Genomic DNA, 13,899 nt, shown 5'->3' with positions numbered 1-13,899 from the left:
CGCCTGGGTGAGGGCAGGCGTTAAGGTACCTGTGGGCTAATTTCCATGGTCTCTGACCATGGAAGCAATCCACAGGTGCCCTTCCCTATCCCCATGGACACCCCCTGCCACCCTTGCCCACCCCTGGAGGACACCCATGGATGGGGGGACCCATCCCAGGTAAGTACAGGTAAGCAGAGGTATGTTTTTTTTTTTTTTAAGTGGCATAGGGGGGCCTAACTTTGGCCCCCCTACATGCCACTGTGCCCAATGGCCAGCACACTGATATTACAGTGGGACATCTGGCTGTAACAGTCATTTTTGAAGGTGGGGACTGTGGGCAATTGCCCACTTGCTTTAAAACAACTCTGCACTCTGAAAAGTAATTTGGAATAGTCTTGGGTGAAACGCCCTACCACAAATCAAACCAGTAGCAGGTGTTGGTGATTCGAAAGTTTTGGTGACATCAGAGAACTGGCTCCTAGGCACTACCTTTCTCTCTTTGATTCAGCAACGAAAAAAGGCACTGAGAAGTTACTCCTGAAGTGACAAAAACTGTTCTCAACCTTTATTTTGTTTCAGAGACAATAGACACCGGGTGATGCGTGTCAGACGCAGGTAGTTAGGTTTATCAACTTTGATAACATTTCACATTCTGTGCAGCTTTGGAGAGCATTCTGTGAAATGAAGATGGATGCTGTTTTTTAGCTTGCTGTTCTGTTATTTGAAATGCACAACTATATATGTCTAAACATGTTTGAAATGTTCTCATTATATCTTAATTTTGTTTATAAAGGACGATGATCTAGAAACAGATTTAAATGAACTGAAGCCTAAGAATACATTTGATCGTCCCTTGGAGGAACTTCAGCAGTATGAAGCTCTGTGCCCGGAACTCTTCCATGACTTTCAGGTAAGACAACAAGGCTGTGAGTTTTAAATACACATACTCACTGAACTCGAGGTATTTCTCATAATAGTTATTCAATTTAATGGTATACAACGAGCAGGTAGAACCCGTATATCTTTTTCCCTCTTCCTTGTCCCAGTCCTTACTATATGAACTTCATGAACCATAGATCCTGAGGACAGAATTTTCACCAAGATGAATAAACTGTTTCCCATACTTCCAATATGGACTCTTTTATTGTATCCGTATACCTCATTAACATGTGGCATCCCCTGTGTTTTTTTTGCTTCTGTGCAGGTTTGTCAGCAAGCACAGGTCAGTAGCATAGTTAGTGTTATTGTTATGTTTGGCTTTTACTATCAGCAAAAAAAAATGCTTTTTAACTCTAGGTATGCTTTAGCGACCTCAGACTTAGTTGATTTTCCAGTCAGAGGTCTTGTTCTAGTAGACTCTGAGAATGCAGGCTATGGCATTAGGAGTCTGCTTCTGCTATAGTGGAGCTTGGGATCCCAAGAAAAGGTTTTGGACTCTTCTTGATTTCAGCCCAATCTATTTCATTCAAGAAACAGTGATTTCTTGACGTGTGGACCTTTGCTTGGCTCTATCATGGTGGAGGTCTCATAGAAGGAGTGTTGCTAAGTGTTCACAAGGTAGAAAATCAGTGGTGGCTGCCACAAATCTCAAAGGGGGGCAGGGGAATGGGGGATGGGGACGGGGGTACAATAAAATAATTCAACAAATTAAAAATAAATTACTTGGCCACTGCCGACCGCCTTGCTCCTTTCCTGATGGGGTTGATGTCCCAGCAGTCTCTGGGACACTAGCACAGACTCCCCAAGCAATTCTAGCACTGCTCTAATGCTATACCTAGCATGAGATCAGCAACAGGATTGGTCTGAGTGGCTTGGTCTGCCACTCAGACAGTGCACAGGAGTCTGTGCTGTTTGTCAAACCCGACTGTGCAGCACAGCCGGGTTGGAGAAACCTAAGTGCGCATGTCAGTTTGGCCGACCTAAGACGGCTGGCCAAACTGACATGCACACTTAAGTGCACTCACTCCACTCATCCTCCCCCTCCCTTGGCCCAGCCCCACCCCTCCCTGCCCATGATGACGGAGAACCAGCAGTTGAAACATAAAACAATAATCAAATATGGTCTTATTTTTCAGATGCTGGCTCTGAGCCAGAGGGGCAACGCTCCTTTGCTGTTACAGAGTAGCTGCCCCTGTATAAAATGTTTAGTTTAGTTAGCGTTTTTGGTGTGGGCTGAGATCTAGTTAGACTTTGATTTGTGTTTTAATAATTCCTTATAGGCATCTGATTGTGCATTATCTAGGAGAATGGGGCAGCATAAAAAAGGCTTCTACAAAAGAGATCATGCCAATGAAGTTGAAAGGGAAGAAATCCCCAAACAATATTCCCATTATGAGGGACTGTCAGGGGATGATTTTGTTGGCCTTAACAGGCGATTAGAAAGCAATAGAGGCAGCATACTCCCATAAAATAGCCCACTTAGACTTTCTCCAAGCCTATCAGGGTGTGGAGAAAGAGAAAAATCAAGGGAAGATTTTTTCAGGGAGGCTTAAAGAAGGTTTGCATCACCTGAAAGAGTACATAGCTTTTCTGGTTTTCCACCACAAAAAGTAGAAGAACACTTCTTTCAAAGCCAGAAGAGTGAACCTGAAAGTGTGTCTCTTCAAAGTATTAGACTCAAAGTGGAAGGAAGTATGTAAGCATTCATTTTCTTGTTTTTCCCCCTAAAATGTATCTGCTCCAAGGGTTCTCGGAAATAATTTCCAGCAGCGGTCAAGGAGGATTCTCTTATTGTATGATTGTCATCTCAAGGAAACTAATTTCTGAACAGGCAGCACCAGCAGATCCTATAGATAAAAAAGTGAAACAGGGCATAAAGTGATCACATGCAGCATCCAGCTTTTAAATGAGGGCCGCTGCTTTTACAAGTTACATCACCTAATCCTTGCTAAAGGATTTCCAAAAGTTACCAGAAATGCTGGATCAAGGTGCTGAGCTTATCACAATGCTGGCAATTCTTCCCTGACTGCCACAGCTGCCTTAACAGGATGAATGAATGAATGAGTGAATTAATGAAAGTAAACTTCTAGAAGTGCACAAATACCCAAATGAGTCAATGCACTCAAGACAGTGCTAGACTAGATAATAGGAGCAGACTATCATCCCATAACCTCTAAGGGCCTGCATTTTATAAAGTGAAGAGCCAGTTTTAGGGGCCTTCCTAAAAGTTATGTGGCTTTGCAGACTTGGAGCACGATGGGGAATAGAATTCCATAGTTTCATAATGGCCACCAAGAAGGATCTTCCTCCCCACCTTGCTTTTCTAAGTTTGAGGACCAACACCAATTTCTGAGTTACTGATCGAATAAGTCTGGCTGATACATACCAGTGAAAACATCACTCTGATTGCTCTGGGCTATGAGGTATGTGGGTCCTTGTCTGCAATGCACAAGGCCTTAAACATGAGTCATTATTTTCACTGGTAGCCAGTGAAGGTTGGTCAAAGCTTGGTCAAAGATGGCATTGATATTCAGATAAAGAGTATTTCAATAGTCAAGTCATGAGGAAATCAGGGCCAGAACCACTGCTTTGCACACTGATATTGGGATATAAGGGAAAACTATTCAGAGGATCTGATGATATTAAAATATGTGGAAACTGCACTGTTAACCTGTAGTTCAAAAGCAAGATGTTAACACCCTGATTTTTTGCAGAATTTGTGGGAACAGGCAATGATCCCAGTATATCTGCCCACCAGCTGTTATTCCATATGGAGGGTGTGCCTCCAAAAATGATGTATTCTGGTTTGTCTGCAATTAATTTTAGACAATTAGTTCTCATCCAATTGGTAACTGCCTTCATGCAATTGTTAAAATTGACAGATATGGAATGTCTGTCATCTGTAATACACACATTTGTGTGTCATCTGCAAATGAGAATGCTTGTAACCCAAAGGATCAATTCAATCTAGCCAGCTGGTATACATATAAATTAAACAATGTTGGGTTCGGAGAAGATTCCTGAGGTACCCCACATTGCAGAGCATAGGTACTTATTATAGTTCACAATGTGAGATCTATTGGTAAGGAAGGATTTTAAGAGTTTCAGGGCAGAGTCCTTTATACCTAGTTGCAATAGTCGAGCTGTCAATTGCTGCCAGGCACCAAATAACTCACAGGGATTGTTGATACAAGTTTCATTTTCAGGCCCTAAAATTATTTGAGAATACTGAAGAAGTAATTGGAAGACATAATGGTAAAGCAAATGTCAAAGTAAGAGCTTTTTGGGGCACTGGAAGCATTTGATCCATGCGTCCAGACTAGAGTGCCTAACCTGCTCCTATGGGGAAGGGGACGCGGAAGGGGAGTCCCTTCAGAAAGAGCCTGGATTCTACAATCAGCAGCAGCTAATCAGTGCCATCTAGCATTTGCCACCAAAGTGTGACTGTGCAATGGCTCTCTATCACCATCCAGTGGGAGTTTATCTGATGTTCTTTGTGAACAATGGAAAACATCAGTAGTGGAAATTATACAAAATGGTTGTCGCACAACTTTACAAAGCCACCCACCAGATTATTTTTGTAGCACTCCTCTTCTACCAGCAAAAGAAGGCTTTACAAAATGGAAAACAGGAGCTTCTAGAGAAAAAGTCCACAGTTCCGTCTCACAGAATCAGAGGGCAAAAGGCTTTTACTCCATTCTATTCCTGGTGCAAAACATGTCAGGGAAATACAGGCCAGTAATGGATTTGGAGATGGTACATTATTTTATTCATGTTAACGATTCAAGTGGTCTTGCCATTTATAAACACTGGAGATTCCCTTGCATTGCTGTACCCTCATTCTCCAGTCCATCAAATATTGCAGCAGTATCTCCTCTTCTGTGTTCTCGTGAACATTTTTAACTCAAACCTCTCCAGAAGTGTTCACAAAATATGTGGCACCATTGCTAAGTGTAATTCATTATAAAGGAATACTAGTCTTTCACATCTAGAAGACAAGTTGCTTTGTCATTATTGGAGCCATCCTAGGCCGGGACACATCCCAAGGGAAGTGGTCTAGTCAATAAGCAGCATGTTCATTCAATTGGAGAGAAATCATGGCACTGTATGCCCACCTGTGATTTTCCTTAGCAATAGGGTACCATAATTTCAAGTCAGAACAAACAGTCATGTGGTTATGGGATATATCAATCACTGGGGTATTCTTGGGAGCTGTTGTTGGGATTGCATGCAAAACTGAGCAGAGTCTTTCTCTCATTCACAGCATTATATTTGACTCACAAACTATTCCAGTAGATTGTGAAGACGTTTGGCTTTCCAGAGATAGATTTATTTGCATTGAAAGAGAATGGTCTTCCATCTTGCTTCTGCACAATCATTCCATGTCAACAGACATGAAAGTTAGATGTAAATCTGTATGCTTTTCTCCCCATAGCATTTATTCTAAAAGTGGTGTGCAGCAAATCAAGAAAGATCAAGGAAGGATGCTGTTGGCAATTCCATGTTGGAAGCAATGGTCCTTGGTTTTGTCTTAATTGTCTCCTTCAGTTAGTGGTGCAAAGCCATTGGTTAATTCCTCTGCCCCAAATCATCTGAAGGGGGTAGGATTGTCACAGGCAACAATATCTTGTCTGCAAGTGGGGATATGACTGTTAAGAGGGTGATTTTAGTGGCTGGAGGTTGTTCCTTGGAGTTAGCATCTTTGATTCAGCTATCCAGAAGGCCATCTACATTAAACCATTTTCCTGTCTTTGGCGGTCTTTTAATTGATATTGTATTGACAGAATTTCATTGGGAATATTTACTGATCCTATGCATGTTTTGGACGTTTTGAAAGATGATTTCTTACTGGATTCAGTGGTGTCTACCCGTCATGTTCGATAGGCAGCAGAGTATTTAGGATTCCTGATTTAGAGTCAACAGCTTTGCTAGGGTCTAGAGAACTGAAACATTTTAGTTTTTTTTCCTGAGAGAACAGTGATTTATTGTCCTTTGCAATTCTGAGTGCTGCATTTGATTCATCAAGCCATTTCCTCTGGCAAGAGAATTGTCCAGTTAGGAGCTCTTTTATTCTCAGGGCCAGTTTTACAAATTTTCAGAGAAGCCCAGTTCTTAGAATTGGTCCCAAAAGTACCTTCAACTATTGGTTGTGAGCTGATGCATGTTCCATCTCCTTCCTCGTTTAGTAGCAATATTTGCTTACTTTCAACAGTCATAGAGATTTCATGTATTACACTTTGGTGTTCCAGGTCTGAAGTTTAAGCTGTTTTTGTCAACTTTGATTAGGTGGTTAAAGTAAGTTATTATAATAACCTCTGATAAACAAGAAATACCTCTACTAGATAGGTTAAGAGTGAGTTGACAAGTGTTATTGCAGCTTTCTGGGAGGCATTTGAAGGTGTATCTTTGTTGGGCATTTCTAATGCAGCAACATGTTCATCATCATGAATCATTATAGGCTGCATTTAAGGATAAGTAACTCAGCTACCTTTGAGTTCTAAATTCACTGTTGAAGCAGTAATTTCATTGATTCACTTTAGTTCATTATTAAATTCTGCACAGCATTGAATATATGTGAAATGTTTGAAGTCAATTTCTGGACTTAGGTATCAGATCATGAAGGAAGGACCTGGGCAAGGAAGCTAGGCGGGAAGGTAATGTCCTGGTTATTGACTGGCAATCTTCATTAATGAAAGTCCTGGTTTAGGTTATTGGATTATTGGCTTCAAGTTCAGATGCTTGTTATTACAGGGAGTGGGAGTCAATTTGCTCTTTACTAGGATTATGGGACTAGAGGGAGCATCCATGCTGGATTTATTGTAAATAATTTAATTTGTTCGGATAGCATTTTATGCACAGGAAAAATCTCTCATGTTTTAAGGACTGTGACAAGTAAGACCACGTTTTGAAGTAATGATGATTACCAGTATGTAACCATGGTATTACTAAATGACTAATCAGCTAATTATTGATGCTCATGTGTTAAGATAAAGGGATCACTACAATAACATCATTGCTTTCTTTAAATCAATACTATTGTCTATTTCCTATTGTGACTATTGATTTAATTATGCTGTCATTTGCCATACCTCAGTTTAAAAAAATCTTGTAGCCCACAAAATAAAGCATGCTTTCTGTAAATCAACAACACTTTCATGAAGTATTTTTATCCATTATCTTTAAAAAAAAAACTTAGAAAAGAGACTTAGAAATAATTTTATAATTTTTTAAGTTGATCTACTGTAACTATCTGAAACGTTCACTGTGCTGTCGAGATCAATTCTGTTTTTTTAGAACTCTGATGGAAGAGTATGGACACCTCTCTGTAGCTTTTCAATATTTGTAATTGGACAGTCAGAGAACCTTTTTTTTAGAAAGTGTGTATTAAGAGAAAAGCAAAGAAATATAAGAGAAAGTTCAGGTGCAGTTTCACATCTCAAGCACTATTTTTGAGGTAGTTAATGTGACTTAACTCTGCTTGATTGGTAGCATCCTTAGTGTGAAAAATCAGCCTAATAGATTAGTCATGGTATTCATTTACAATGTTAGGTCTACATACTTTGACCATGCATATGCCCTTTAATTGATAGGCAGAATGGGTTTAACACAGTCGGTATAAGGTTTGCCTTTCATTATTTTTAAACTAAACCTGGTGCGTGGAGCACAGCTTTTCAGAAACACAAATGAAATTGAATCGACCAAGTCCTAATATGAACATTACATTTTTATTCCACATTGGCTATCAATCACTCATGGCCCTACAACACAGTGGTCCTACACTCCAAGGTTTCACTCACAAAAGCTAGACCAGAAAAGAGGTCTCTTTTGTCTTCTGGCCCCTCCTTTTTCTTCCTGCACAAGGTGTTGCTCAGGGCTCACAACAGCCTTAGAATAAATAGAATATAATTAATGTGTGATCTGTCCAACTGGTAACTATGCTACCTTTGAGTTCTGAATTCCCTGTTGAAGCAGTAATTTCATTGATTCACTTTAGTTCATTATTACATTTTGCACTGCATTGAATATATGTGAAATGTTTGAAGTCAATTTCTGGACTTAGGTATCAGATCATGAAGGAAGGACCTAGGCAAGGAAGCTAGGCGGGAAGGTAATGTCCTGGTTATTGACTGGCAATCTTCATTAATGAAAGTCCTGGGTTAGGTTATTGGATTATTGGCTTCAATTTCAGATGCTTGTTATTACAGGGAGTGGGAGTCAATTTGCTCTTTACTAGGATTATGGGACGAGAAGGAGCATCCATGCTGGATTTATTGTAAATAGTTTAATTTGTTCGTATAGCATTTTATCCACAGGAAAAATCTCTCATGCTTTTAGGACTGTGACAAGTAAGACCACGTTTTGAAGTAATGATGATTACCAGTAAGTAACCAGGGTATTACTAAATGACTAATCAGCTAATTATTGATGCTCATTTGTTAAGATAAAGGGATCACTACAATAACATCATTGCTTTCTTTAAATCAATACTATTGTCTATTTCCTATTGTGACTATTGATTTAATTATGCTGTCATTTGCCATACCTCAGTTTTTAAAAAACCTTGTAGCTCACAAAATAAAGCATGCTTTCTGTAAATCAACAACACTTTCATGAAGTATTTTTATCCATTATCTTTAAAAAAAAAACTTAGAAAAGAGACTAAGAAATAATTTTATAATTTTTTAGGTTGATCTACTGTAACTATCTGAAACGTTCACTGTGCTGTCAAAGTCAATTCTGTTTTTTAGAGCTCTGATGGAAGAGTATGGACACCTCTCTGTAACTTTTCAATATTTGTAATTGGACAGTCAGAGAACCTTTTTTTAGAAAGTGTGTATTAAGAGAAAAGCAGAGAAATATAAGAGAAAGTTCAGGTGCACTTTCACAGATCAAGCACTATTTTTGAGGTAGTTAGTGTGACTTAACTCTACTTGATTGGTAGCATCCTTAGTGTCAAAAATCAGCCTAATAGAATAGTCATGGTATTCATTTACAATGATAGGTCTACATACTTTGACCATGCATATGTCCTTTAATTGATAGGCAGAGTGGGTTTACCACAGTCAGTATAAGATTTGCCTTTCATTATTTTTAAACTAAACCTGGTGGGTGGAGAATAGCTTTTCAGAAACACAAATGAAATTGAATCGACCAAGTCCTAATATGAACATTACATTTTTATTCCACATTGGCTAGCAATCACTCATGGCCCTACAACACAGTGGTCCTACTCTCCAAGGTTTCACTCACAAAAGCTAGACCAGAAAAGAGGCATCTTTTGTCTTCTGGCCCCTCCTTTTTCTTCCTGCACAAGGTGTTGCTCAGGGCTCACAACTGCCTTAGAATACACAAAATTGTCACGGTTTTCAATGGGCTTACCGACGAGGTTGAGAAGAGCAGGGGAACGTCCCCGGTTCCGGCAGATTCTGCTCTGGCCGAGGTAGGGGCGACCCCTTCCGGTAGCCACGGTGCTGTTTGGCAAGAGCAAACCACTACAGTCCGTGCCCCCCAGAAGGAGTCCCAGAGGAAAAACCCCAGTAGGGTAAAAAACCTCCACAGGAACTCCCTGAAACGAAAAGAGGACACCACCAAGGCGTTAGTACTGAAGATCAGGAAGATCAGGAAGACTAGAGAACAAAGACAGGTCAGGAAACACTGGATTCGCAGAAAGAAATCAATCGGAGGAAGAAATCAATCGGAGCGTGACTACCACCAAGGAGTGTTGCAACGCAATGAACCAGCAGCTGAATTCCCCTTATATACCCCCAGGCAGGAAGTAGGACACAGGAAGTAGAAATACCACCATCTTGGATTGGGGAAAAGGATGCAATAGTGAATCAGGTACATGCACCTAAAGAAGAAAAATAATGCATGCTGGGAGGAGAGGAAGTGCTCAGCATGCTGGGAAGGGAAAAGGCAGGTACAAAAATATCACCATGTGCAAGGGTTCGGCTTTTGACTGGAGACATGGTAAGTGGTGAGCAGGTGTGCAAAGCAGAATGCAGAGATTAGCTGTAAACGCGCATAATGCGCTACTTGCGGTCAGGCCTGAAACCCCTTCGGGGTCTCAAGCCCTGCCGCGTATGCCCTTATGGCAGAACTTAAAGAAAGGGGAGCGGTGAGTGCCGCGACCCCTAATCAAGCTCCTTGGAGCATCCACGGCCTGCGCCCGAGCCGCGGCATCCCCCGCGGCCCGCGCGCCAGCCGCGGCGTCCCCCGCGGGCCACGCGCCGGCCGCGGTGTAAATGGAGTGCCGCGCCACGGCAACCTGAGCCCGCAGCATGACAGTATGCCCCCCCCGAGGCCCCAGGTTTGTGAGGGAAGATACGAAAAAAGCGACGGACCAAAAGAGGAGCATGAACTGAAGGAGCATCTTCCCAGGAACACTCACTCATAGGGTATCCCTTCCAATGAATAAGATATTGGAGGCGCCCATGGAAAAACCGAGAGTCACAGATTTCCTGAACCTCGTACTCAGGTACATTATCAACCAACAGAGGAGGGGGACAGGGTAAGTGCCTATGAAAAGGATCGGGACAGTAAGGCTTCAATTGAGAGACATGGAATACAGGGTGGATCCTCCACGTCCGGGGCAGGCGAAGACGCACATACACAGGGTTGATCTTTTTGAGAATTAGGAAGGGGCCATAAAAGCGAGGTTTGAATTTGTTCTGAGTGAGTCGGAGAGGTAGGAATCTAGAGGAGAGCCAGACCTTGTCATGAACCTGATATTGAGGAGCCGCACAACGTCTTCTATCTGCTATCTTTTTCATGCGGAACTTAGTGGCCACAAGGTTGGAATGGATAATTTGTTGTATACCCTGTAGCTGTCGAACATAGGAGGAGATGGCAGGAAGATTGGAGTTATCTCTCAGGGGAGTTGGGAAGGCCTTGGGATGGAAACCGTAGGAGCCATAGAAAGGAGAGACCTTCGAGGCACTGTGTAGACAGTTGTTATAGGAGAATTCTGCAAGCGGTAAATAGGTAGCCCAATTACTTTGTGTAGCATTGCAGAAGCTACGTAAATACTGTTCGAGACCCTGATTGAGTCGTTCCGTTTGCCCGTTGGTTTGATGGTGGAACCCGGACGACAAGGCCACCTTGATTCCCAAGGTCTTACAAAATTGATTCCAGAATCGGGAGATATATTGAGGGCCCCTATCCGATATAATGACCTGAGGTAACCCATGAAGCCGAAAGATTTCTTGAGTAAAGATTTGACCCAATTCCTTAGCCGTTGGTAACTTTCTTAAGGCCGTGAAGTGAGCCATTTTGGTGAAGGAGTCCACGGTTACCATTATTACGTGGTTTCCCATTGAGGAAGGTAATGCGCACATAAAATCTGTGGAGATGGTGTGCCATGGGCCGGGGGGAACTGGTAATGGACGGAGTAATCCTACTGGTCTGGTACGGGGTGTTTTGGCTTGAGCACATATAGGACAGGCAGATACATATGTCTCAGTATCAGCCTTGAGAGTTGGCCACCAGAAGGAGCGCAGCAAAAGTTCTTGGGTTGCTTTCATTCCTCGATGACCTGCGATAGGGGAATCATGGCACATATGTAAAGCTTCAGTTTGTACTACTTTAGTGGGTAAAAACAGGGCCTTGTCATGATAATAATAGCCATGATCTGTATGCAGTTGCGGACGCAACTCTTTCAGTTCTGTTTCGTCTAGACGGGCATATTCGGACTTGACTTGGTCTAAAAAAGTCTGTGCTACCCCAATGATCTTGTTGTTGTCAAATAAGTTCTGAACAGTAGAATCGCTGCACTCGGGATAACGTCGGGACAAGGCATCCGCCAGGATGTTCTGAGAACCAGGGATGTAAGTGATATAGAAGTCATATTGGCTGAAAAAGAAAGCCCATCGAGCCTGCCGGCTATTTTGACACTGAAAGTTTCTTAGCACTGTAGATTTCTGTGATCTGTCCGGGCTTCAAAAGGTTCCTTTGATCCCATCAAAAAGTGTCTCCATTCTGTGCACGCAGTTTTTAAAGCGAGTAATTCACATTCTAACACGGAATAATTCCGCTCGGAATCAGATAAAATGTGTGATAGGTAAAATACAGGGTGTTCTAAATCATCATCGTCTTGTCTTTGCAATAAGGCAGCTCCAATGGCCCTTTCTGAGGCGTCTGCGACAACAATGAATTGCTTGCTGGTGTCTGGGTGTAGTAGGATAGGGGCTTCAATAAAGGCTTTCTTTAATTCCTGAAAGGCTAACTCAGCGTCTTGTGTCCAACAAAAACCCTTCTTTAGGTGTTCTTTTTTAAGGGTTTGAGTAATATAGCTGGTTCTCTGGGCAAAGTCTGCTATGAACTGTCGATAGAAGTTGGCTAGTCCCAAAAAACACTGAGTCTCCTTGATGGAAGAAGGAGATGGCCAATTCAATATAGCCTGCACCTTGTCTGAATCCATGGCGACTCCGGTTTGATTTATGCAATATCCCAAGTATTTTACTTCCGTCTGATCAAATTCGCATTTTTCAGGTTTGCAGAATAAATGATGTTGTCGGAGTCTCTCTAAGACTTGGCGAACGTGCTTGGAATGTTCTTCTGGATGAACAGAAAAGATTAGAATATCGTCAAGATACACCACCACTGTTTGTTGCAAAAGATCAGAAAAGATAGAATCCATGAACCTTTGAAAAATGGAAGGGGCATTAGTAAGCCCGAATGGCATTACTCTATATTCGTAGTGACCAAAAGGTGTTCTAAAGGCGGTCTTCCACTCATCACCTTCTCTTATTCTTAGAAGATGGTAGGCTCCTCGGAGATCCAGCTTGGTAAATCTCTTTGCTCCTCTGACTGCTTCTAAGATGTCCTTTATGAGGGGTAACGGATACCGATCTTTAATAGTGATCCTGTTTAACCCTCTGAAATCGATACAAGGACGCAAATCTTTAGTTTTCTTTGGTACAAAGAAAAGAGGAGCCCCGGCGGGTGAAGAAGAGGGAGTAATCAACCCGCTTTGTAGGTTCTCATCAAGATACTCCTTCAGAATCTGTTTCTCCGGTTCTGTGAGTGAGTACATACGCCCAAAAGGAACCACTGTATCTGGTTCTAAAGGAATGGCACAGTCGTATTCTCTGTGGGGTGGCAGTTCAGGTTTTTCTGGCTTCTGGAATACATCGGCATAATCCTGATAATGCCTGGGAACTCCCTGTAGGACGTTAATGGAGCATCCCACCTTAGGAGTTGCTGCTGAGAGACCTTTTGGGGACCAATAATCCCCGGCGTGATAGCAGTGGTGTTGGCAAAAGTGAGAAGACAAGGAAATGGTTTTTGTTTCCCAGTTAATGTAAGGATTGTGCCGTGTGAGCCATGGAATGCCCAGGATCATGACGTGGTGTGGTGATGAAATTAAATCAAACGAAAGATTTTCTTGGTGTTTTCCAAACTGTAGACAGAAGGTAGGGGTAGTATATTGTACAGGTCCAGAGGCCAAGAGTGACCCATCCACGGTATGTACCTGTTCTGGTACTTCCTTAGGTATTTGTGCTATCTGTCGTTCTTTGGCCCAGGCTTCATCTAAATAGATGCCACTGGCTCCGCAGTCTAATAAGGCCAAGGTTCTTTCTTCCCGGCCATCAGTTAGATGAAGGATAACTGGTAAAAGAAAAAGGGCAGTTCCTTCCTCCCTGGAAGAACAAATAGAAGGTATGTCACGATATCCCGTCCTCACCCTTCTTACTGGGGACGGGAGTTGGCGTTTCCCAAGGGCTTGGTTGGACAAATGGGGCAAGTGCGAATTAGGTGACCAGCTGCACCACAATATAGACAAAGCCCCTTCCTTCGTCTATGTTCTCTTTCACTGGCTGATAAAGGTCCTCGAGCCGTGTCAATCTGCATTGGTTCTTCCTCGGTATTCCCCTTAGGTTCAGGACGGACTTCCTCGGTACGATGAGAGAAAGAGCGAGATGGTACTGAGTGCGATGGCAAACGACTCTTCTTCTTCTCCATTCTTCGTTCATTTAA

General features: G+C 42.3%; 1 protein-coding gene across 1 annotated transcript in view; it reads left to right on the top strand.

Moving 5' to 3' along the window:
- Positions 1-13,899, top strand: part of AGBL1 (AGBL carboxypeptidase 1) — a 2,739,156-nt gene that overhangs the window by 831,513 nt on the left and 1,893,744 nt on the right. Inside the window, exon 10 of the mRNA XM_069221447.1 lies at positions 776-892. Coding sequence (XP_069077548.1) covers positions 776-892 — 117 coding nt within the window. The remainder of the gene's footprint in view (positions 1-775; positions 893-13,899) is intronic.

Source organism: Pleurodeles waltl, chromosome 3_1 (assembly GCF_031143425.1).
Source record: "Pleurodeles waltl isolate 20211129_DDA chromosome 3_1, aPleWal1.hap1.20221129, whole genome shotgun sequence".
NCBI classification, from domain to species: Eukaryota; Metazoa; Chordata; class Amphibia; order Caudata; family Salamandridae; genus Pleurodeles; species Pleurodeles waltl.
The sequence above is the reverse complement of the archived record's forward strand: the minus strand, read 5'-3'. Positions and strand labels throughout refer to the sequence as shown.